This window comes from Leucopleurus acutus, assembly GCF_964270905.1.
Source record: "Leucopleurus acutus genome assembly, chromosome: 21".
Classification (NCBI taxonomy): Eukaryota; Metazoa; Chordata; class Mammalia; order Artiodactyla; family Delphinidae; genus Leucopleurus; species Leucopleurus acutus.
Window position 1 is genome coordinate 10459594 of NC_139163.1, and position 26102 is coordinate 10485695.

The window sequence follows — 26102 nt, forward strand, 5'->3', positions numbered from 1 at the left end:
TGCAGGAAGCAACGGTACCTGGTACCCCACACAACTCAGGTCTGGCCTCCCGGCCACTCCGCGAGTGATACCGAGGACAGTACACCCCGGTACACTCCAGGCCTCACCCACTGCACCCGGAGGCTTCATCTCTCATTCTGTTTCTTTCTTTCTCAGGTATTTTGTATCTTATTTGTAAGGTTATCTATCTGCACACATTCTACATCTTGCCATCGACCCCATTAAGCAAAGCAAAGCAAAGCAAAAGGAATGCAGACTAGGCAGAGGGCCTTAATACAGCATCGCAAAAGGTCTTCAAGGCCCCGCGACAAGCTTCTACCTTCTAAGCCTTTAAACGATCCCGTGGGCTGGGCGGGGCCCACCGGGGCCCACCCCCGACTCTCTCCCTCCCCACCTCCACTCCCCTCGCCCCTTCCAGTTTCCCAGTTGGGACCTCGGCCCACGGGGCGTCCCCTGGCCCAGGGCTGCCGAGGGACACGCCCGGGTGACCCGGCCCACCCTACGCGGCGCCCTCCTCGCCTCGGTCTGGCTTCTCCTCCAGCAGGTTGAGCACGAACGGGAAGAACAGGCCCCGGGCGTCCGCGGGGGCTCGGAGCGACTGGAGCTCGAAGCTGCCTTCGGGGCCCGCGTCGCTGGCGCCGGGCTCGCCGTCCGGGGGCGGCACGAAGCGCCAGGTGCCTGCGCGGCTCACGCAGTAGATGGCGCCATCCAGCGCGGCGCAGCGGAAGGGCTGTAGGCCCGACGGCGCGCCCGGGGGCCGCAGGTGCGAGGCACAGCGGCTCCACTGCTTGGCCAGGCAGTGGTAGCGGAGCACGCTGAGCCCCCCCGCAGGCCCGGCCCCCGGCGCATCGCCGCGGCCCCCGCACAGGTCGAAGCGGTAGATGAAGCCGTCCAGGGCCACCATGTCGGCCGAGCGCTCACGGCTGCTGCTGCACGGACACTCCTGCCACTCGTCGCGCCGCGGGTCGTACTTGAGCAGGCGGTAGAAGAGCGAACCCCCGGACACGTAGATCTCGCCGTTGCAGGTGGTGGCCTCGTGCGCCACGGCGAAGGCGCCCCGGGGCAGCGGGGCCACGGCGGCCCAGCGGTCAGCGCGCGGGTCGTAGCGCTCCACGCTGAGCAGGCACTCGCCGCCCACGGCGTACAAGTGGCCATCCAGGGCCAGCAGCTGCAGCTGCGAGCGCGCCTGGCGCAGCGGCCGCACGGTGCTCCAGCGGTCGGTGGCCGGGTTGTAGCAGAAGACCCGGTCCGAGGGCCGCGCGCGGCCGTCGGGGCCCGCGGGCCCCACGCCGCCGGCCACGAAGAGGTAGTTGTAGAGCACGCACAGGCCGCAGCCCCGAGCCGGCGCGCCCTCGGGTAGCCGCGTCAGCTCGCGCCACTCGCCCGCCGCCTCGTGGAAGCAGTAGACGGCGGCGTCGCCTCGGCCCTCCGCGTCCCCCGACGGGCTCTGCGGCCGGCTGCCCGCGCGCTCCCCGGCCGGGCCGAGCGCGGCGGCCAGAAGACGGGCGCGGCCGGCGCGCAGGCGGCGGCGCAGCAGCAGGTCGCGCTCGGCGCCCGACAGGCGCCCGAAGACGGCGGGCTCGCGCAGCACCTCTAGGTAGTGGTCGCTCATGAAGCGGTAGGCGGCCTCGCGCAGCTCGGCCAGCCGCTGCCGCTTGGCCGCGCTCAGCACCTCGAAGCAGTTGGCCAAGCTCAGCTGCGGCGCCACGGCGTCAGTGGCGCGCTGCGCGGCGCAGGGCAGCTGTAGGCGGCGCGCGCCGGCCACCACGTCGGCCACGTTGTCGGGCCGCACGCCCGCCATGCGCCCGCTGTACGCGTAGGCCAGCAGCAACCGCAGCGCCGCCCAGCCCACGCCCTGCACCCGCAGCACGTCCCGCGACGCGCGCGCACGGAAGTAGTCGCTGCGCGCCGCCAGCACCGCCTTGTGAGCCCGCAGCCGGCGGCCAGACACCTCGATGAGCAGGTCGGGCTCCCCGTGCTCCGGCCCGACGCCGGGGGGCACAGGCGCGGGGTCCCCGGCCTCTTCCGGGGACGTGGGCTCCTCGGCCGGCGGGCACTCCCCGGGGGACGCGGGATCTTCCGGGGACGCGGCCTCTTCTGGGGACGTGCGCTCCTCGGGGGACACGGGATCCTCAGGGGACGCGCGCCCTTCCGGGGACGCGGCGCCCGCGCTGCCGACTTCCCACTGCCTCTGCACCACCCGCCGGCCGCGGCGACAAGAGGGCGGGGAATCGTCCCCGGAGCTGAAGCACAGGGACGCGCTGAGACTGCAGGGTGTCTGCGCCGGGGACGCAGCGCCCTCCCCCCCCGCCGCGTCCGGCGGCTGCAGGCCGCCCTCTCCCGGAGCCTCGGGAGCGCCGCCCCGGCCCCCGGCCTGGCCGCACGCTCCGTCCCCCGGGTAGAGGACGCAGGGGGCCACCGGGCTCTCCATGCGAGCGCTCGCTCCGGCTGCCGTCCCCGCTCAGCAGCCCGGCATGACTTCGCCCGGATTCGGGCTGCCCAAGGTCGATGGCTCCTCCGGGGCTCCTAGCTTCACACGCTTCTGCTGGCGCGCGATCAGATTTCACTTGTGTCCACACTGGTTTTCAATCGCACGCAGCTCCCCTGGCGCCCGCCCGCTCTCCTCTCCGGCGAAAGGGGTGTGTCGACTCGAGCGCGCTCCCGGCTGAACTTGTGAACCTGGCAAGGTTCCCGCCCGGCGGCCGTCTGCAGGGGTCTTTGTGGCTCGGTCTCCGCACCGCGTGGTGATGATCAGTCCACGGACAGGACCGCCCTGCAGCCGCAGCCGCGGCTCTGTCTGTAGCTCCTGCTCTGCGAAACTGAGCTGTCAGGTGCTCCTAAGGAACTGGGCCTGCCCTTTCTTCCTGAGTCAGTGTTTATCCCTCCACATTCCATCACATCTCTGTCTCTGAGGACCAACGAATCAGAGACGGGCTGCAGTCCACACTTCAGAACACTGACTTAACTGCTGTTTCACAGGGAGCCGCCCCAGGGAGCTTGTTTTTTGTGCGTGACTCCCACGTGCGATTAAGGCTTATGGATGGTCAGCCGGACAATATCTGTGTGTCCTGGCCTCGGCAGCGCTCCTGATGGGCCTGCCTCGACAATGTTCACCTGGAAGCGGGGAGGGCATGATTCAGTCGCCAGGTGGGTGTTAGGAAGACACAGTTACTGCACACACTAGACCGGCTTTCCTCCTTCATCCATCGGGAGCCTTCCTCTGCGACTTCCTTTGTTGGAATATCAGGTGTTTCCATGTCATGTCACCACGCTCTTTGTGTTCCTGTTTATACGAGAAAGAGACAGAATGTTGGAATTTGCATTTTTCCATAGGGCTACCTTGTGTCAGTGGCAGCTACCCCATTTCCCTCCACAATTTTCAGGTTATAGGATTCAGATAGGGTGGGAATGGGGATTGTGACTTTTCAGTGCTGGAAAGTTTGGTGAATAAAACATATGGGATTATTTAGATATTAAAAAGCCGTTCCTCCCCTGGTCTTCGAGGCCTTTAAGGAAGAGCCCAATTCAGCCGTGAGCCTTAAGTACCTTGGGTTGAACCATACGAAATTGCTGGGTTTTGTGTGTCAATACAACGGCAGTCAAATATCAACCACTTCCTCATTTCGACCTAATGAGATGTGTATGTAAAATTGAGAACTTTCAGTGAGAAAGCATGGCCCGCCTGTGAAACCTCAGTTTTATTGCGGGACAGTTTTCCTGAAATCTTTTCCAGCCAGCTATCTCAAATTCATTTACAACAAATATTTGGAGAAAGGTGCTGGGGACCCTTCTCTGGAGTTGGCCTCGGAGGCTCCGACTCTGGAATCTATCTGAACGGCTCACTCCTGGCTTTGTAGCTCTGAAAAACCTCAGAGAAGCAACCCTCCAAAGAGCACACGTGCAGCAAAAGAAAAGCCAAAGCAAAACAAAACCAAAACAAAAGCCAGGGAACCACTTGGAAGGCAGATGTGAGCACCTGCAGATGAACTATAAAAAATAATCAATTATCTCTCCTAATTGGCAAAACCTTCACTGAGACTCCCCAGCCTAGAAGGGGGGGTCTTAGCACAAGGGGAGGGGCAAACTGGGCTCTGGTTTTCCTAAGAGGCCGCGGGCGAGAGAAAAGGACCAAATACATACAGCTCAGATGCGTCATCATTGTAGGGTATGTTCACCTCTCAAATGGGATAAAGGGATACTTAACCACCTACCCTCAACCTCTTCTGATTTTCTACTAATTGTACTTAATACCGTTGCCTGATCCCCATAAATGCTCAGGGTTGAGAGAATGGGTGTGTATAAAAATATATGCTTGCCTGCTCTGTTTGCTACCGTGTTACGAAAAAGACTTTCCCATTATTCTCAGAAATACAAGTGTCTTAGAGGTGGAGATTCAAGACACTCAATTCTGTCTCTCCCTTCCTCCCCGCCTCTCTCTCTGTCTCTCTTCCCCTCCCTCTCTCTTTCTCTCTTTGTTTTACAGAAATCTTTAACAGTAACCTTTGGGGCATATTCACAGGGTGCAGGGCACTGTCTAGGACATGTGGAAAGGCAGCATGGAGACAGTCGGGATGAGCTGAAACTCTGACCACGGGCATGTGGGTCACGGAGGTGCCACGTGTTTACTCAGCTGTGCCCCAGCCCGTGATGCTGCTGGGGAGGTCCTGCGTCCACTGAGATGGAAATGCACTCTGGCCCACAGCGACCGGAATGTGATGACAAACTGGAAACCTGCACAGATTTTATAAGCAAAGCTTCTGGCCTCTTCCCAAACGCCAGAGGTGGTGTCTTAGTCAGCTGAGTCATTCAAGGGAAAGTCAGATAAAAAGGAAGACATATACATATCTTCCCAAATATACATATAAACGTCAATGTCTGAAATAAAATCAGAGAACTGGCTCTCTTATTTACTTCATTCTTTTCACACTTTCTCTGTATGATGCAGAAGACCTTGGACCTCAGAAAACTAACTACTTTTTTTTTTTTCTTTTCTTGGCCAGGAGAAGGGTTTCAGCACTTCCTGGTTCTTTCTCTGGCTTGACTCTCATCGGGACGTGCAGAAGCCCAACCTCTGAGAGTTCTCTTCGTGGAAGTCATCACAGACTCAAAAGAAAGGCAGGGAATAGGACACACTGAAAAACCTAAGTTTGCAATTCTTAGGTTTTCAGAGCTCTGCAGAATCCATTTAAAGCCTGAAAGAATCAGGCTAAGTAGACATTTTGTCGTAGCCACAAGAAGCAGGAGCTGCATGTCCACAATGACACAAATATGACCCAGGTGGTCAGTGGTCCAAGCAGGCACGTCCTTGCCAGCTCCCTGTGCGCCCCTGGCATGGATCACAGACCAGGCTGGCAGAGCCGGGGGTGGTCCGAGACCTGAGCACAGCCATGTAATCCCATCCAAAGTGTGACAGCTGCTCACCCACTCAGCTGGCTCTCTGCCCCGTGACCAGGTCAGGAGTCCCTGTTCACCCACCCAGCCAAGGTGATGCCGAACACCTGAGTGTTATCAGGTGAGACAGAAGACCGTCTGTCACTGCGACGCAGGCAGCAGTGATGCTGGATCCCAAGAGCTGGGAGGCCACCCAGCAGGTCCACTTTCTGAAGGAAGCTTCTGCAGCATGACAGGTCCTGGCCCCCACCCGCCTGGCAGGGTAGAGGGTCAGCTTCCACAGGAGAAATGAGGAAATTAAGCAGAGGGGCCACTTCCTTTTTCAAATGGTGTTAAAGAAAGCCAGCATTCGGAGCTATATCTTTTTTCCCCAGCATGGCCCATTACTGTGATTTGGCCTTAAAATGGATGGGAAGAAGCCAGCCCATTTTGTGTATGTCCTCTGAGCACTGCAAGTCTGCCAAGACACTTAGGGTCAGATTCTTTGGATTGGAGGTCCGGGATTTGCAAGGGGACGTCCCCCCATGTTGCAGTTGGCTCCAGCATCAGAGTCCCCCTAAGGGTCTCCTGGAGGACTCTGTGCCAGCACCCACCCTGGTGACGGCAAAATAACTGCAACTCCCCGCCCGACTGAGGCATCGGGAAGGATTTCTTCCCTGAGCACTGCTCCTGGGCTCTGTTACAGTCAGATGAACGGCAGCACCTTCGCCCCATGTAGCGACGGGAGGGGATCTGTCGGTGGAGGTGTGGGGTGTAGTAACAGGCTCCCTCCTGACTGTAGTGAGAAAATATTTTAACAGGAACAAGTCTGCTTTAAATATAACTTAGGTAGCATTTCTCCCTGAAGGCTATACATTTCTTCTCCACATTGTAAATATCTAAACAGAATTTTTTAGTCTCTCCATGAATTTCTTCACTCTCAATTTGATTTTTTTTAATAAATTTATTTATTTTTATTTGTTTATTTTTGGCTGCACTGGGTCTCCGTTGCTGTGCACGGGCTTTCTCTAGTTGCGGCGAGCGGGGGACTACTCTTCATTGTGGTGTGCGGGCTTCTCATTGCGGTGCCTTCTCTTGTGGAGCACGGGCTCTAGGCACGCGGGCTTCAGTAGTTGTGGCACGTGGGCTCAGCAGTTGTGGCGCACAGGCTTAGTTGCTCCACGGCATGTGGGATCTTCCCAGACCAGGGCTCGAACCCGTGTCCCCTGCATCGGCAGGCGGATTCTTAACCACTGCGCCACCAGGGAAGCCCAATATGAGTTTCTTAAAGAAGATTGTCTATGATTTCCCAAATGTGGACATTATTTTTGTGCTTAAGGTGGATATCAGGTTATTTAAAATTAAATATGCTTCATTAGAATAATATAGGTTGCTAAAGAGACTCTCCGTTTCAAATAATTAGTCAGTTTTTTTTAATATTAATGAACAGACTTAGGAAGTTTATCTAAATGTCTGTAGCACCTATTGTTGTAGCCGATTCCTCCTCGGTGTTCTCCAAGTCACGCCCGACAGGTATCTCATCCGTGTGTCCAGCCACACGCCTGTGACAGCAGAGTCCTGGAACCACCACTTGTGCCCTGCCCGCCACCTGCTTCCCACACACCAGCATGACCCTGTTCACATAGTGAACAGCCAATAACTCCTGGGGTTACTTCACAAAGAAAACCACAAACAGAAGAAACATCATCGAATCTTAGAAACTTGCAGGGAATGTCAGGATATCTGTTTGATCATAGAATATGTTGATTCCCTTCAGCTGTTCCTACAGATATTGCTGGTACCTTCTTCCTTGGGCCCAATTAAAATGAGGTGGCGGTTCTGGGTGCGCAGGGATGCAGGTGGGTGGGAGCGGATGCCTCGGTGGGGGTGGGGAGGGCAGCCAGTGACCTTCACCCCAGCCCTGATTCCCACGTTCTCTGCACTCGTCACGGTCCGTGGTCTGGCCCTAGCAAGGCCATCATAGCGGCGTGCCTGGAACATGGAGTCCAACGCTGCCACAAGGCAGCATCATTCACAAAATAGGTTTTCATTCCTCAGTCGTCCTGGGAGCTTGGCCGTCTGGCTGCTAAAAGCCGGGTGCCGCGTGGTCTTGGAAGACGCGGAGGGCGCAGGGCCCAGGTCCCTGTGTGCAAGGTTCTGTACACGCTTCGGCCGAGGAGACACCCGCCACCTGGATGAGAGGACCCCCCAAGCCGGGTGTAGGCCGTATGTTCTGTGAGGTTTGGGGATGGGCGGGGCTGGTGAGCAGCCTGGCGTGTTGAATAATTGAGAGGGGAAGTGACGTCCTTCAGCAGGTCTGGTGACGTTAATCAGAGTCTATTCTGCCAGGTTACAACCTCTCATTTTTAATCTGCTCTTCATGAAGGACATTTCTAAGACTCAACGGGCTGTAACATAACCTGAATGCGCGAGTCATCATGAAACAGCTCACACCTATTCTATTTTACAGGGACTGCTGTCACGTGTGTTACATCACTGGGACATACGCGACCCTCGCAAGCCACCCTTCTGTGGGGTCGTAGTTTTTAGCCCCGTTTTACCAAAGAGGAAATGAGATGTGAACCGATGTCACCATACAATGAATCAGCCCCGCACTTAGTAGGTGGCAGAGCCAGACGGGGACCCGCTGTCCGGCCTTGGCGCCCATGCCACCAAGCACTGGGCCCAATGCTCTGCGCCCTTCTGTCTGTTAACAGTTCTGAGCGTGAAGCACTCGACTTTGCAGCACGTGCGCTGGGCTCGTGGACGCCTACGAGACACTCCCATGTCTGGTCCCCTGCCCAGCGCATCCTGGGAGCAGAATTCTGGTGACTCAGGACGCCCCCAGCTCTGAGAGCAAAGCAAATAGAGACACAGGGCAGGTCGTGGCGGGAATGGGCTCCTGCCGGCGCTGTCTGCGTGGGCCTGATTTAGGGGGTAACGGCGGCTGAATCTTCTGGCAGGGCTTCACTGGAGGAAGTAGAATTAGAGAATTTCCTAAAGAGAAGCTTTTACGTAATAGCTATTTTCAAAGTCCAAACTCCTTAGGCTGGTAAGTGAGGCATTGCGCCATCTGTTCCCAAGCCTCCGCCGCCCTCATCTCTCCCTCCTCTGCCCAGGAGTCCTCTCCATCCTTCGCACAAGCACAGAACTGCTGCCACGCCCCGGTAAAGCCTGCGTGGGTGTGTCCGTGCACGTAAACCCCATGTAGGTGTGTCTGTGTGTAAACCCTACACAGGTGTATCTGTGTGTACAAACCCTAAAGAGGTGTAGCTGTGTGTAAAAACCCTACAGAGGTGTATCTGTGTGTAAACCCTACACAGGTATAGCTGTGTGTACACCCCATGCAGGTGTACCTGTGCGCATAAACCCTACACAGGTGTATCTGTGTGTACAAACCCTAAAGAGGTGTAGCTGTGTGTAAAAACCCTACAGAGGTGTATCTGTGTGTAAACCCTACACAGGTGTAGCTGTGTGTACACCCCATGCAGGTGTACCTGTGCGCATAAACCCTACACAGGTGTATCTGTGCCCGTAACCCCCGTGTAGGTACATCTGCATATGCGTTCCCACCTCAGGGTCTCTGCCCGCACAGTCCCTGCCACCCAGAGCCACCTCTCCTCCTTTGAGCCAGAATTCTTGCTCATTCCCAGGCCCCCAGGGACCTGCTGTCACAGACACTACCTTCCTCACTTCCCAGGTCAGCAACTGTGCGGTCCATGTTTGCACAGAATGTCGTATTTCAGCACCTCATATGCACGTGTGTCATCCTTCTCCATGAGAATGTGGATTCACGACAGGGAGATGCATTAATCGTTCTACCCTTGGCACAGGGATGGGCTCTGCCAGGGCCCCCAGAAAAGGCCTGATGGATGGTGAGTGAATAAATGTTAACCAGAGAACCTAGAAAAAACAGCTCTGAAAACATTCAGATAAAAATCCCTATTATAGCAAGTTCTTGCACTACGTACAATGTATGTATGTATGTATTTATGCCTTACCAGTGAAACATGATACAGAGCTCACAAAGAAAAGGTTCTTCAAAAGGGACTGGTGTTTGTGGACGTTGGATCAGAGACAGGTTCTTACTGTCTTCTATCTAGCTATGCCCAGTTTCTATATTTCCTGAAACGAATATACACTGGCTCCACAGTCATAAAGGGTAGTGGGGTTAAGTCACAGGGTTGCTCCAGCCCAGCCCACGCCCCACCTTCCCAGCACCTGGTCCCGAGAGCACAGCCCCAGGCCAGGTCCTCCCCCTGAAGGGTGATGCAGGAGAAAGGCTTCGGCCAGGTGGGTGGGTCAGGGAGCTGAAATCAAGGGCAAGCTTGTCCTCGGGAGAAGAAAGTGAAGCCAGCACAGAGCAAAACCTAGAAAGAGAGGAGACAGTGCCTGGGCGAGTCACCCCCAGCCAGGGCGTGTGATGCCTGCGAGCTAATAAGTCTGTTTCTGGCTTCAGCGAACATGTGTGGGATTCGTGTCCCTGGAAACTGAAATAACTCTGACTGTAAACAAGAAGCCACCTTGCTGGGTCTCCGCGGGGTTTAGACGGACATCTGTAAAGAGCTTCGCCCCGCACAGGCTCCAGCTCCTGGCAACCACGCACCGTGAGGTGCCGACCCGGACAACGCCGGTCCCGGCTCACGGAAAAGCCCCACCAGGACGGAGTGCACAGCCCTGCAGCCTGTACCCAGAGCAGCTCCCAGCCCTTGTGGCAATTTTCCATTTTGTCCTCACGTTCCACATATGAGGACGGGTAGAGGAATTGCCATGATCTTGATTCCAGACACGAGAAAATACTGGAGGCCCGGAAACACTACATTACTCGTCTCAAAAGACCAAACAAAGTTAGCAGCAGACCAAAACCAGAGAGCACTTTTCCCCTCTTTCCCCGTCTCTGGGGCATTTTACATGAGGCCTCAGAAAAGATGCCTGTGGCTTGCACCCGTTCACTAAGTCAGCGGCCACATGGGTTCACAGGCCCCACTTCCCACTGCTCGGGAGTTTCAGAAGTTTGGTGGCAACTGTGAGTGTCTCTGTGCCCTTAGCCATTACCCAGGACAAGCCGTCTGGGGGAAGATGAAGCCCAGGGCAGAGAGATGAAATTGACCTTAATCCAGCAGGACAACTGGGTCGTGAAAATCTGCTGAAGAGCTTCACTCTTCTCCTTCCTTCAACAGATCACGGGTCTTTATTGTTAATTCAAGAGATGCAAGCAGTGTTAGAGCTTCACGACTCACAAGACAGCCCTTCGCTGCTGATGTAGTAACGCACCTGAAGTCACCAGCTTTAAAGCAGGGGGGCATGGGGGCATGGCCACCGCGCTCAGGGAAGCGTGTGTCTTCAGCCGCCACCTAACGTGACATCACACAGACGGGCCCCACCTCAGTCCCGGCTGTGACACAGCCCTGTGCTCCCTGAAGCCAAGACCCTGAAGAACTGAAAGGAAAATGGATGAGGGTAAACCTGTGCATTCACTCAAAAGGGGGGCTCCAAGTTACTTGAGCGCAAATTGTGCCCTAGGTTCCGGACGTGCCATCAGGGAGCAAACCCCGAATATTCTGCAAGAGAAGCACCTGCCTTTGCTTGTGGCTCGAGGTTCCGGAGTTGTTGACAAGCGCAGGGTGTGAACACTGAGATCACACACAGAATCACAGAGACTCTGCAAAGAGGCACCTGGATTGCAATCCTCCCTGGAAACCTCTAGCTCTGAGACCCAATTCTGAGCAATATTCGGGCAACCTTAACTCTTTTAAAATAAGTCTATTGTGCGAGTCCCCTGAAGTGAGAGGTGAACGTCCCAGCAGTGATGCAAAGCTAGAGCCAGAAGTGAGACTGCCTGGGTCAAACCAACCCATACTTTCCCCAAGTCTTCAATCTGTTCAAGTCCCACCAACGCTGAGAAATAATTAACAATATGCAGTCATTTGCTCATTCACTGAGTGGATGTATGCTGAACACCTACAGTGTTCCAGGAGGTGCTCTGGGTCCTAGGAAGTAGCAGGAACCAAATAGACTTGGCCGAGGCCCCAGGGAGCTCCCAGCGCAGGGAAGAAGACGAACGTAAGCCACTACGACACGAATTCTAGAGGAAGTACAACCACGGCAGGAAACATAAACAAGGATCCGGGAAGTAGTGATGGACAGACCTGATTTCTACTTGGGATCAGGTAAGACTCCTCTGAGATCAAGAGGGAGACAAACACAGGTCGGGTGGAAGAGAGAACAGACACCTTGCAGTGGAAACAAGCTTGACCAGTTCCAGAAGCTGAACAGGCTGGGTGCAGCCAGGAGCCCCAGGGTCAGGGGACTGGGCCCCTCCGCGGCACCCTGGCATCTTAATGACAAACGGGAATCCTCTGATGGCTTCAAAGAAGTGAATATGATCACTCTTGTGTTTTAGAAAGAGCGCTCTGTGTCCTTTTGTACAAAAAGACTGATTGGACTACTTTTAGACTGATTTTCTATCACTGCCCAAACAACCACACACATTAAGATGGATGAACTAAATCTACATGTATCAAGGTGCATAAATTTCAGAAACATAATTTTGAATTTTTCAAGGTCTGCCATTTGCAGAAAGATACAGTATAATTTACATACATTTAAACGTGAAAAAAATACTATATGTCATTCGTGGAAGTGTGGAAAGGACAGGTGTGAATTCCGGTGCAGTGGTTACTTCTGAGCAGGAAGGGAAGGGAGGGCTGTCCACCTGCTCTGTATCACTTGGCTTGCTGAAGATTCAAAGCATAAACTGCAAGACGAGAACGTGTATTGTCTCACGGGGATACATGAATATTTTTATTGCATTGTTTACAGTGTTTGAGTATTTTATAATTTACCACTTAAAAATGTTTTTCCAGGGCTTCCCTGGTGGCGCAGTGGTTGAGAGTCCGCCTGCCGATGCAGGGGACATGGGTTCGTGCCCCGGTCCGGGAAGATCCCACATGCCGCTGAGCGGCTGGGCCCGTGAGCCATGGCCGCTGAGCCTGCGCGTCCGGAGCCTGTGCTCTGCAACGGGAGAGGCCGCAGCAGTGAGAGGCCCGCGTACCACAAAAAAAAAAAAAAAAAAGTTTTTCCATATGTTTAATCAGTACTTATCAATTAAATAGTCAATCTGGCCTGCTACTGACCCTCATGGAAGCCACACGATCTGTAGCACAATTAAGTGAAGTCATTCACTAGGTAAGAAGATCCCTGTCACTGTATTCTTAGTGCTGGAGTAGGTGTTCCTACGTTTAAAGTTCCAGTCAAATTGAAATATGGGAAAGTTAAATAAAAACTCACATTTTATCATTTTTAAAGCTCTAAGCTCTTGGTTTGATAACAGAGAGACTTGTCCGAAATCACACGCCTATTACTGGCCGGTTAGAACCCAGATTTCTCTCCTATTAATCTCACTTATTTACCATTATTGGCGTAAATGGAAAGCAAGATAGAAACCCCTCTCTCTGTGGTCCGTCCTGCTTTGCTTTAGTTAAGATGTAATGACAGAGTCCCTGCCTTGCCCTCCTGCAGCACCTGTGTCCTCAGGCTTCTCAGAAACGGTGCTGTTGACCTAGTACATCCCCCCTCCGGCTCAGCAGGCCCTGGGAAAGGGCCTGAGCCTCGCATGGTAACCACAGCCAAGCAGAACCACCTCCTGCCTGGATGTCCGGAGGAGCAGCATGGCGGGGAGATTACAGGGAGAGGAACTGACCCGAATTCAACACATGGTCTCTGTCCTCAAAGCGACGAGGGTGGCTCAGTGGGACAAGAAGGCTGATGAGATGCTAGCTCACCTGTTTCCGAAGCAGAAATCAAGACAGATGTTCTGATGAGTGTGAGCTCACCCACGTGAGCCTCAAGAGAGGCCATTCCTATCAGGCCAGTCCTGACACAGCCAGGAATAAGTGGATGCAAAGACGAAATATTTAAACTATCTTGAGATTGAATCCGAGGAAACGATGTTATTAGCCTTCTGCCTTTGCAAACTCTTTTAACATCTGACTCAAAAGAGTTTACAGATGAAGGTTGCCAACATCTTGATTTTTATGGCATTTTTCCCCTAAAATGTGGCTTTGGGGTGAATGGCTGCAGTGGGTTCAGGGTGAGAGAGGTCACTTCAGTCTCAGAAAGATGAGTATTTTGGAAAACAGCGCTCCACCCTGGCAAATGCCACAGTAGGTCAGGCATGTGAAGACTCTGGGGGGCTTCGCAGGCGGGCGGGCAGTCCAGTGGTTACGACTCCGCCTTCCAGTGCAGGGGGTGCGGGTTTGCTCCCTGGTCAGGGAGCTAAGATCCCACATGCCCCTGGGCAGAAAAAACCAAAACATACAACAGAAGCAACATTGTAACAAATTCAACAAATATTTGAAAAATGGTCCACATCCAAAAAAGAAATCTTAAAAAAAAGCAAAACTCTGAGGCTGTGACTCCTGTGTGTGACGCTAGCACCGACATGCCTCCCCCACCCCCAGACAGCATCTTACCACAGTCTGTCCATCCGGGTCCGGAATTCCACGAGGAGGCGGCCGCTCCCCGAGTGCAAAAGGCAGCTGTAAAGCGGCACAGCGGGGGCGGGGGACGGTGTCTGCATTCCTGGCCACAGCACAGCTGCCCCCCGCCCGGAGCACCCGCTCAGAGCATCCTCACCAGGAGACGTGGGCTCCGCCGCGTCAGCACCTCACCCGGGGGCCCCAGGCCACACAACCGATGTTCCTTCTGGAGGCCGGGCCCCCTCTGGCCATGCATCCGGCTGGCTTCCTTCTCTTTGGGGGTCTCTGGCGGGCAGCTCTGTCCCTCACAGCCCAGCCCTTGGTGAGCAGTCTCCGGAAAGGGCTGCAGGTTTTAGAGAATCTTCCACAGACACCAGAACGGGCCCTTTCAGAGCCTGAGGACACGACAGCATCAAGCTGCAACACCAACCCACCTTCACCCACAAGCCTGTGACCTTCCAGAAGCCGTGCGGGCGGCTCTGCTCTGCTCCTGGCCCACAGCCCTCGGGTGACAGGAGACGGCCTGACCCCTCAACAAAACCCAGCCTCGTCCAGAACATCACGACGTCCAGCAACCGGGACCAAAGCGCCGCTGTGGACAATCAGAGGCCGCCAGAGGCTTGAGGACAAGGCTACTGTTCAGAGCCGTCTTACTAGGAAAACAATGGACGGTCATCAAGGAATATGACCGGCAAATTGCACTATATTCAGTGTATGTAGTCAGTATGTTGTCAGTAGAAACCCCACTCTTGGTGGAGGGATAAATTAGGAGTTTGGGATTGACACATACACACTACTATGTATAAAATAGATAAACGACAAGGACCTACTGTATAGCATAGGGAACTATATAAAACATCTTGTAATAACCTATAAGGGAACAGAATCTGAAAAAGAATATATATATATATGTATGTGTAACTGAATCACTTTGCTGTATACCTGAAACTAACACAACATTGTAAATCAACTATACTTCAATAAAAAATAAATTTAAAAAATTTTAAACACACACGCAAACACACACAACAGGGGAAAAAAGACAATGAGAATAATACCAAAAGGTTTAAAAGGCATGTTGATAGAATTATGAGTGACTTTTTTTTCATAACTCTTGGTATCTTCAAGTTGTCTATAATGAATATGTATATTTTTAGAATCAGAAAAATTATATGTATATACACATCTCTCTATAGATGTGTATACATATACAAGAATGTGTACATGCGTATGTGTACATTTACATCTCTGTGTGCACGTGTATGTGTGTGCACCAGTGTGTGCATAAAATAAAATGACTCAAGTTTTGGTTGGGCCCCAAGAAAGAATACTTGGTAGAAAAATATGGTCAAATGAAAGCTTTCTTATAATATCCAGGCTTTTAGGCACAGAACTATGAAATGAAGGATCCATTTTGTTAAATCCCCGGCCTGATTTAGGTTGTAGGTTTGAAGAAAAAAAATGTTGACACTGAAGACGTGCTGTATCTCAGGATTGCCAAGGGTTTTACCAGTCCCAGAATCCTTCCCCAAACTGGGAACGTTGCAGTTGAGAGATGGCAGAGCACCTGGTCCAGCCCTTCCCTGTGTTTCACACACACAGGAAGAAACAGAGACCAGAGAGGGTGAGCCACTTGCCCAGGGGCACACAGCTCATAAGTGCTGTGCTAAATTAGAAGCCACACCCTAGGACCCCTGCCAGCTTCATTCCCTGCACTATCTCAACTCCAGAAACCTAAACACACTGAGAACAAGTCCAAGACCCAGTGATTTTCATAATTTCTACAAATCCCATGATGCTGAAGAAGGCGCAGTTTCTGGGGTTGACGTCACAGAGCTGAGAGCTCCAGTGTTTCTTTGTCTTCGCTGGTGAAACGACCAGACAGAAGGACCTGGGAAGATCCGGCCGCCTGTGCACCTTGTCCCGGGGCTGCTGGGACTCCACAGCAGCGACAAGTGCCCCCGAGTTCACAGCCTGAGTGACCAGGCCCTGAGGCCACCCCCCACACACACACACACACCTGGGCCACGTCGAAGCCACACGAGGTCAGCTGGATTAAAAGCCCTTGTGCAAAAGCATAGAAGTCTTCTCAGAGCCTGTAATGCTGACCAAAAGGCGGCAGGTGCCTACACTTCATTTCAAAGTTTCACGCAGGTATTCCACCTCATTCGGCACATAACTGGGCCTACCTCTTCCATCTCAATGTTTCTCTCAAAATATCAAACCCTTTACAATAAGTAGTAAGAACGGTTGCACAAGAAAGGAATCAAGGTGCTGTCTGTTTGACATAAAAGAAATGAAGACAATTTTTCTTTATATCTTGACTTCTACATCAAGATGATTATCTACATGGATAAAAGTACTTAGTCTTATTTCCTACTCAAACAGTGATTTCCATGCACTCAAAAGACAGGAGTTGGCACAGGTGAGAGCCTCGTGCAGACTGACGGGATCAGTACGCAGCAGAGCCGTGACATAAGCTGAGGAATGGATCTAGTGCCCGTCATGTTTCTATTCCCTGTGTCACCCCGGTGGCTTGACTCCACTAACCAAAGGACCAGGGAGGGTGAGACTTCTCCCCTCACACAAGGTCCCCTACACTCAGAGCCCAGAAAGTGCCCGGCCTTTGGGAGACACAGACCTCGACATCCAGGCACCCGGGCCTCATGGGAGGGCGGGCTGAGGGCCACACACAGAGCTGCAGGGTGGGCAGCACAGGCCCCGAGGAGCCACCACAGCCCCCTGGCCACTGGCCAGCCAGGAGGAAGGAGCTAGAGGGCAGGGGTGGCTGGAGAGTGCAGGACGCAGCCCATCCTTTCCAAGGTGACCTCGATCCAGCCCACCTGCACGCTCTTCTCACGGGGGACGATGGCTCCCCGGATGTCTGCATGTGTGCCCTGGTCTCTGGATCCTAAACACTGGTGACGATGGTGAGGTGAGGCTGTGTTGAAAACAGCAGTAATACAGATTCCTCTCTTAGGACCCAGAACTCGGATGCCCGGTGCCAACGTGTAAGAAGTCCGGGGACACCAGATGCCCGGCTGGAGGGAGCACAGCGAGAGGCCACGGAGACACTGTGCTGGGCGCCGGGTCCAGCCCCGCTGCCCTCGTGCTCCCAGCCGGGCTGCAGATGTGCGTGTACGCCTCCAGATAATCCATTTGAGCTTCCCCGCCAGACGGCAGGTTTATAAGCCCAGTCAACTCCGTTGTTTTGAGCCAGTATGTTTGGACTGGTCCGTTATGCACCCGCCTGGACGGGGCTGCCACCAGAGCAGGAACCCGTGGCAAGCTCAGCGGTCCCAGCTGGGCAGCAGGCAGCCGGTGGGCAGATGCCTCTGGGCTCCGAAGCAGTTGCTAGCGGGGCTCCAAGGACAGGTGGATGGGGTTCCTGGACAGGGCTCTGGAGGGCAGGGCTCAGCAGCACCGTGGCCACACGATGCTGGAGACGGAGGATGCGCTGGGTGGGCTGGATGACGCTGGAGGAGACTTCCAGGCAGGGCCCGGGTGACCCTACTGAGCTCTGTCTCTGTGACCTGATGAGCTGAGAGAGGAGAGCGGAAGAAGGAAGGGTTCCGTTTTCAAGTGCGATTTGGAGCAAATATAAAGGAACCAGGCCCCACTGGGTTGGAAGATAAAGCTCTTCTCTTTCCCAGCCCTTGCGATACTGTCAAATTAAGATGGGGCCTCAGAACAAAGACGGATCCAGGTGGCACCATCAGATGCCCTGCTAAGACCTCATAAATACCTGAGGGGACACTAGACACAGGCCCTGGAGGTCCAAGGTAGAGAAAGGACTTATGTGGATCTGTGGACGGAGCTTTCGTCTGGTGGCTTGAATCCCAGCAGATCCAGAGAAAACCCACAACGTGTTTAAGATAATTGTACGGGAAGAGACACTGCCAACTTGGAGAGAAACCGGGGAAGAGGCTGAGAAAACCACTGAGCTGCGAACACCAGGCATTTCTCAGGAAACAAGAAGGATGACTTGGAGGGCAGAACCTAGAATCCACAAAGCAGCGCCAAGAGCGCTGGAGATCCACCCCCAGGAACAGGAACCCCGCCAGCGGGTGCCCGACTGCACTGCAGGGCCGTCACGGGCCACAGGTCACCGTGCACCTCCACTCCCGTCTGAACAGGACAGTTGCCATGGTTACTTTTATATGTCAGCCTGGTTGGGCCACAGGACCCAGGTGTTTGGTCAAGTACCAGCCTAGACGTTGCCATGAAGGTATTTTTAGATGGGATTAATATTCGGCATCAGTAGACTTGGAACAAACAGTTCCCTCTCCGCAGTGTCTGGTAAGACCTGCTTCCTGGTTCACAGACAGCATCTTCTCCTTGGGTCCTCACGTGGGGGAAGGGGAGAGGGAGCTCTCGGGAGTCTGTGTTATGAGGGCACTGATCCCATCATGGGGTTCCACCCTCATGCCTCATCACCTCCCAAAGCCCCCCCTTCCTAATACCATCACCAGGGGATTAAGGTTCAACATGTGAATTTGGAGAAGACCGACATTTAGTCCACGGCAGGCACTAAATCTGTGGGGTTGGTCATCAGACAACCACGCCAACTGGAATGAGCGTCCTGTCACCCGTGTTGTGGACTACAGCCCACGGCACTGGGAAGCTACTGGCCGTCCAACATCATAGTATTTGTGTCTTTAAATGACCACCCTGACGACTGTAAGAGGAACCGATCAAGGGGGAAGGGCAGCTGTGTGAAGCCCACCTGCAACCACTGCAGTGGGAGCAGGAGGGGACGGGTGGCTCAGACAAAGGCAGCAGACTTGGCATCTGTACCAAGGTCCTCATGACTAAGACTTTCCAGAAAACGGTGCTAACAGCATCCAACAGCAGCACAGTGGTTATCAGCTTACAAGACGTTCTGTCCACAACATCCCACGGAATGGGGATCCCTTTGTGATTCAGTACATCTCAGTTCTGTAAAATTAACACACGTCCTACTCCATCAAGGCCTAGAGAGCAAAGTTCCGTCAATTTACATAGAGGAAGTGCCACAATTAATTAGGAATCAAAATTATATTAAGTTACAAATCTATGACATGGCCTAGGGGCCCCTCCCGGCCTTCCTTCCGTTCTCTGCTGCGCCAGGCCCCTCTGAGCACCATCTCCCCTGGGCCGTCCCCTGCCGTCCTCCTTTGCCAGGCCTCATCATCCTTCAGACCCCAACTCAAAATCCCCTCATCAGATGCTTTCATAGGGGTTTATTCCTTTCATTTAGGCCACTTGTCTGCTTATTACACATGAATTAACATGATTATATTTTTAATGCCTTTCACCTTATTGGAACCTAAGCCGCAGGGGGTGGGGGGCGGGGTGAGGACCTGTGCCTGTTTTAGATGCCATGGCATTCCCAGCACCTAGAACTGTGCCTGACCTGGGGTAGACATTCGATAAATGTTTGTGAAAGAAAAAACTGGCTTTTAATTGGTCAAATATTGCAGGAGACCTGCAACGGCTTCAATTTCCACGGCACTGTTTAATATTCGTTCTGGCAGGAGTTGGGTTGTTGGTAAAAGGCAAACTCCTGGAAGTTTCTGCTGTATTCCAAAGGTCATTGCTCCTTGCTAACTATGTCCCAAAGAGGTGCAGGTGCCAACACTATACTTTCAGCATAATTACAATAAATCCAAGAGAAAAACTGAAATCAAGGCCAGGGAGACACTAATCCCTTGAACTCCTGAGAAAAGCAGATTTGTCCTGAGTCACCAGGGGAAGATGTGCAAAACGACGGGGCTGGTTTCTGGTCTGCACACTGACGGCCTCTCGGGGCACCTCTAAGGCCAACCCCACATCTGCCCTCCGAGGGGCATTACAGCTGCCTAAGTAATTCCAGCTTCACTGCAGAGCTATGATTATGGACAATTTATGCTGTCGGCGTTTAGAAAAAAACTGAAATAGGATCCCAGATGGAGGTCCCACAGCACAGAGCGCCCCCAGTTTCAGTACAGGGACAAAAGTGGACTAAAAAGAGGCCTCCTGCCTTCCCGCTGACAACGTGGCTACTTGTATCAGAACATATGGAAATGAAATCAAGCACTGGCGACTGCCAGGAAAGATGTTCAGAGATGAGGTTCCAGATCCTTCTGTTCTGCCAGGGCTGGAGCCAGCAGCAGGCAAAGTCCTCTGCAGGTGAAGGAGGGCCCGCCCTAAGGAACGCCCAGACACTAGGACAGCAAGACGACCACACGAAGCCAGGCTGCCCCAACAGCTCAGTCCCCATCTAGGATGGACACTTAACTGTTCTCTCCCCTCCTCCCAAGCCCAAGACTGCCTTAAATCCTGTAAGCAAACTCTTTGAGCTATTTTCATTGTGTTCTGATTATTTTATCAGCAATGCCTGTGCAATTGACATTAAACGCTGGAAAGACTTTCTTTCTTTAAAATTTTGCTTTGTTAGGCCCCAAAGGGAGAGTTGTAATGCCAGTTACCAGAAGCGCGCATTCCCTGGGCTGTCCCTGGGCAAATCTGAGTGCGATGGAGAGCTTCCTTCTGCGTTTCATGGGTGGGGAGGGGGGAGGATTCTAATAGGACCCCATTAGCTGGGGATAAAAGGCCAAAGGGCAACATCGGCGTCCATTAAGGGTCCTAATTAGAGGCTGCGCAACTGTTGGTAGATGGGGACTGGAGGAAGGCGACAACAGGCCAGGCACAGAGTGAACCGGCCCCTCCACTGCGGGCAGCGCAGGGGCTTAAAAACCTGACCGTAAAGCGCCTTCAGTGCTTTGAGCGAAATAAAGCTTATTACATTGATTCGTTCTTTTTCTTTCCCTTGGAACAGATGTGAGGGTGGGTGAAGACAAAGGATGTGGTTCTGTAGGAACCGAAGAAGTGGTAGAATTTTTTAAAACCTTCCTTCTTTAACGTTACAGGCGCAGCCCCCCGAGGGAGGCTGGGGTCCCCCAGCACGAGCGCGGGTCGGGGGTGGGAGGCCTGCTGCGGCAATGCATGTAACCTCCCCGCCGGCCGTGTCAGCCGGTTCCACGCAGTCTTTATTTAAATGTTGCTCCTTTTCGTACCCCCTCGCCCCCGCGCCATCATGCTGTCAGGCACGGTCAAACCTGAGCAACAAGCACTGCTGGTGGGCCGTCTGGTCGGTCAGTGGGGCAAAGGCTCCGTGAAAAGAAAGCACGCGCTGTGCACCAGCCCCCAGCACCCCACGAGCCCTCAGCAATCCCGGCAGCATAAGAAGCGGACCCTGGGGGTCGCGGGGGTCTCGGCCGGCGGGCATCGGAGGAGAGCGCGAGAGGCGCCGCCGCATCTTCCTCCCCTCCCCCGGGAACCTGGTCCGGGAGGGACCTCCCACCCGCTTCCTGTGCCCCGCGGGATGGACGCTCCAGAGGCAGCGCGGCCCGGCAACGACCGTCCGCGAAGCAGGGCCCGGGCAGCCCGGCACCGAGCCCGGGCAGCCCGGCACCGAGCCCAGACACCCCTCGGAAGGGGGAAGCGGCCGGGCCCGCCATCCTACAGCGTGGCCGCGAGCCCGGGCCGCCTGCCCAAGGAGCGGTCAGCCTGGGCAGCGGGGCGCGGACGCGGGGTGCGGCTCCTCCCCGCTGGGCTCCGGGCCGCTCCGCCCCCGGGTTGGCTCCGGCTGGGCTGGGCGCGCGGAGGCGCGACTGGCGGCGGAAAGGACAGTGGCCACGCCGCCCCCGGGGCTGGGTCCTCGGAGGCGGTCACCGCGGGCACAGCGCGGGGACTGGCCGTCACCCGCTTCCGGCAGGAGCGCCCTAGGGAGTCCCCGCGCCGCGGCCCCCTCCTCCACGCGGCGACCGGGAGCGGGACGGAGGTCCGCCCACCCCATTCCCCACACCCCCGCCGCGGGCGGGGCCACCCCCGGCCCCCGCCCCACGCCGGCCCCCGCCCCCGCCCCGGCGGCCACCTCCGTCCCGACCAGCGCCCACCCCGGGACCCCCGCCCGCTTATCCCCCGCCTCCTGGGGCGTCTCGCCGCTGCCTCCCCCCCTTCGGGGCCCACCCCTACCTCTCAGCTCTGCGCCTCGCCCTCCACCCCGGCGCCCACCCAAGCCCAGGACCCGGAACCCTCGCCAGGGTCTCCGACGCGCATGCGCGGGGCTCTTCCCGCGCACCTGTGAGAACACCCGCGGGCGGGGCGGCCGCCTTCCGCGCACCTGTGCGAGCGCCCGCGGGTTCCCGAGCATCTTCCCGCGCGGCCAGGCCCGGCCCGACGAGTGCCCCCTGCGCCCCTGGCCTGCCTTGGCTGCAGCGGGCCCAGCACTCACCGCGTCTGTGGAGGCCGCGCCTGGAGCCCCGCCGCTCCGAGCAGCGCGCCGAGGCGGGGACGCGGGGACGTGGGCGGGAGGGCGGCCGCAGCCCCCGGCAGGGCGCGCAGGCTCCGGACTGGAGCGCGCCGGCGCGGCCCCGAGTCCAGGTCAGCCCGCCCCGCGCCCTCCGCTCGCTTAACCCTTTCCAGGCGCAGGGAGGTCCCGCGGACACCCGGCTCGAGGCGAGGTAGCGGCGCCCACCGCAGGCGCATCCGTGCGCGCACGGGAGGGGCGCGGGCTGCGCGCTGGACCCGTGGCACCTCGTAGATGCTGAGCTTTAATCCAGCAACGCCCAACAAGGAGCGAGGAACAGGTTACCGCCAGCGCTCTAGGCTTTGCCAGCTCTCTTTTGTGTCCTAGCCCCCGCTCCCCCCCAAAAAAACCATGAAATAATGTAATTTAGTGTTTATCATTTGGAAAATTAGGGACGATGCATTGTTGAAGTATTTAGTGGTTAAGAAAACTGCCTACATCCTTACAGACTCCAGAACAAAAAGGAAAAGATTCAGAACACCCAAGTAGAGGAAGCGCTGAAACTTGTTCTTGTATCTGGAGACGTGGCCCCCACCAGCTCCAGGTCCCTGCAGCGGGATCGGGGCGCAGGACGACGAGGGACCGCCCGAACCTCGAGCCACGATAAGGAGCAAGATTCCCAAAGACCTGACAGCAGAGAGGGACGAAGTGCCCTCCGACCTGGGCTGCTTTCTGTTCCTGCGCACAGCTGCTTCCTGCCGGGTCAGCTCCAGTTAAGACTGGACCCCTGATGGTAAATGCTATTTTTAAAGGTTTCGTGAAAAAGTGATTAAATTTCCATAGGCACAGAGAGGCTGAGCCTTTACTTCTTTTTCTTTTTAAAAATTTTGCCTTCAACAGTCTCTGCCAGTTAAATGTTATGGGCCCTTCGGTTTTCAGTACCAGAGTTAATACCCTGAGAACGTCCTTAAAAAACATCTTTGTTTACTTGCTAAGTAGAATACATCAAGATTTGGGTTAAAGGAAGCAGAAACTGAGCAAACTATCGGGAAATAACTTTTTTAAATGATCAGTTAGGGACTTCCCTGGCAGTCCAGTGGTTAAGACTCCGCCCTTCCAATGCAGAGGGCATGGGTTCCATCCCTGATGGGGGAATGAAGATCCCACATGCTGGGTGGCCAAATAAATAAATAAAATAAAATAAAAATATCAGTTAACTCTAGCGGAAACAGACCTTTTGGAGGCTGAAATAGTTCCCATCATGTGCCATTTTTATTTTACCCATTGTATGTCAGAAATATTTTAGAATCTACTGCGATATTTTCAATGCACCTCTGTTTACCTTTTTACATGGAGACCGCATGTAACTAGCCTACCCTACACCATGATTTAAAGATGTCTGGAGGGGAGTTTAAATGCATTTCCCCAGCACCCGTGCCATCTTTTCAAGAGATACATTGCGCTGGCCCACAGCATCAGGGCTTCATCTGGCCTCCCCGCCCACCTTTGTGGATAAGCCCCCAGTGACCACCCAGCTTTCCCCAGTCACAGGTGCTGTCCCCACAGAGGTCCTGCTCTGTCCTCTCCGCCACTCTGCCAGCTTCCAGCGATCTGCTAATAAGTCATATTTAACTTCTCTTCCCACTGGATTTTACAGTGCTTGGCATATACTAAGTTCTCAATTAAGTATTTATTGAAGGAAGGAAAAAATAAATGAATTAACTTAAACATCCATGCAACCTCTACACCATCTAGTAGAGGAGTGTGGGGAACCTCATTTATTTTCAGACTTCAGATGTTTTATTTTTAAAACTGCCCTCTGGCCCCAATATGGTCAATGGAAATTGCTGAGGAACATGACATTTAATTAGGAGTTCATTCAAATGCCAGGGACCTGTAGATTTCCTGAAATTGAAGCTGGGGTATAAAAATGCCAAGAAGAAGGACTAGCTATCTTAAATATTTTTTAAAAAACATCCATTTCAAGAGTATTTCAAGAAAACTATTTTACTGTTTAAATCCTCCACAGCTCAGGGAGAGCCTGCTCGTGCACGGTCGACTTGAAGCGTGCAAACATATCACCACGCAAAACTGTGCCCAAAAATTAGAACCGAAGCTCATGGAATCATCCCGAGCACGACGGTTTACAGGCCCCTGAACGCAGAGTCTGGGGACCCGGGTTCCAGGTTCGGGGGACTCTGAACCACATTTGGAAGCTGCCTGGAGCAGTGGAGAGAGCAAACCTTTGGAATTCGGCCGGCTGGATTTCCAACAACAATTTCACCACTCCAAGTCCTGTGCATTTTGGACGAGACACTGTGCCCACTGTCCTTCTGTGTAAAGTGGTGGTATGGCTGCCCTCCCCACGGGACAGACCGAGACGACGGGCACAATGCACTTCGTGCCTCGGGTGTTAATCTTGGGGGAGCACCACTCACACTTGTCACTTCTGTCACTGCCCCCCTGGGTGTGTCGCTTCTGTCACTGCCCCCCTGGGTGACCTCCAGCAAATATTTTTACCTCCCCAGTTGTGTCCCCCATAGAGTTTGCATCATGCGCACAAGGGGGATGGCTGGTAAGTCACAGCTGCTTGTTCCGAGCCCCGTTAGGACCCTGGATGGTGTTTTCCTCCGTGTGCTAGTGCCAGATAACAGATCATTTCCCCAAAGTGTTAACGGCTCATAAGAGTTCATGCACCACCCCACTCAGCCTTCCAAAAGGAAAAAAAAAAAAGCAATTAAATTCCAGTAGCTGTCAGGAATTGATCCAACTGCTACAAAGCACTTTGAGTCTCTTGGCATGAAAAATTAATTAGAATATCTGTGTGTTGTCGTGGAAACCGCATTCCCTGGTTCATTCTATCCATTTTGTACAAAAGGAAATCCCTCCTCCCCCCAGTGCCCCCCTGTATTCACCCAAGCCCAGCCTGACTACTCTCTTCAGCTCTGATGAACTCTGGGTGCGTCTGCATCCTTTCATAAGCTACTCCTGAAATATTGGAAGCTCTTTTTCTCATGTCTGAGTGTTTCCAAGTATCTTATAAGCCAGTGCCTGAGAACCCTGTGCTCAGAATAGAGGATGCTGCCCAGCTCTCTGGAACATCACGGACTCCAGACTGCCAACGGTGGACACAGATGGGACCGTGCACCGGTCGTGTCAGCGCAAACATTTCATATCATACACAGTCCCTGGTCCAAGCTAATGCCTTAGTAACCCTGATTGGAACAGGACAACAGAGGCCTGTCTCTTTAGCCTCATGCAACGGCCAGCACTGTGATGGGGCGAAGTCATCCTCAGTCACTGCCGAATCAGCGATCCAGTGATGCCTCGTTGGGCTGAGCGCCACTTTCCATCGCGCTGCACCGCGGTCTGTGTGGACTACGTCAAGTGGTCCTGCACGCACTTTTCCTCAGCAGACTGCAAGCTACCAGGAGGCGACAAATTCTCGTCAATGAGTCAATATTACCATCATTAAATGGCCAATAAGTTTATTAGTATCGATCCCAGTGAGTCTTCTTTTGGAAAAGTAACAAAAATTTGCTAGTTATTTTAAAGTATTTTCAAGGTATGCATTTATAACGTTAGAACAAGTTATCTGCAATTAAATATGACTTCACAGAAGTCTCTGTATAGTGTATCTATAGGTAAGTGTAGGCAGAGTTCTGCAAAGTACTAGGTGTAGACACACACACACGCGCACACGCACACGCAGGACCCCAGGAGGAGGGGCCTCCTCCCATTTGACAGCTGAGATTTAACTCTCAAAGGGTGTAATGTAACTCTTCCATTCTGTGTGGGGCGGCGCAGGAATTCCAGCCCAACCCCGAAGCCCTTGCTTATATTCACAGTGAAACACTGTCCTTCCAAATGAGTGAATGACTCCACGCTTCAGAGAGCAAATCCAGAAGCCTTATGAGCACGAGAACCATCCTCCTTGTACCAGGAATCCGTGCGTTAAAAATAAAATTGGTGTCCCAGGG

At 54.0% G+C, this 26102-nt stretch overlaps 1 protein-coding gene across 1 annotated transcript; it reads right to left on the reverse strand.

The window, feature by feature from the left end:
- Nucleotides 1-499: 499 nt before the first annotated feature.
- On the reverse strand, nt 500-2431 carry KBTBD11 (kelch repeat and BTB domain containing 11; the record flags this gene model as incomplete). The annotated part of the gene is made up of 1 exon (XM_082864012.1): nt 500-2431. One exon carries the CDS (start codon nt 2429-2431, stop codon nt 500-502), a length of 1932 nt encoding a protein of 643 aa, XP_082720138.1.
- Nucleotides 2432-26102: the final 23671 nt, after the last annotated feature.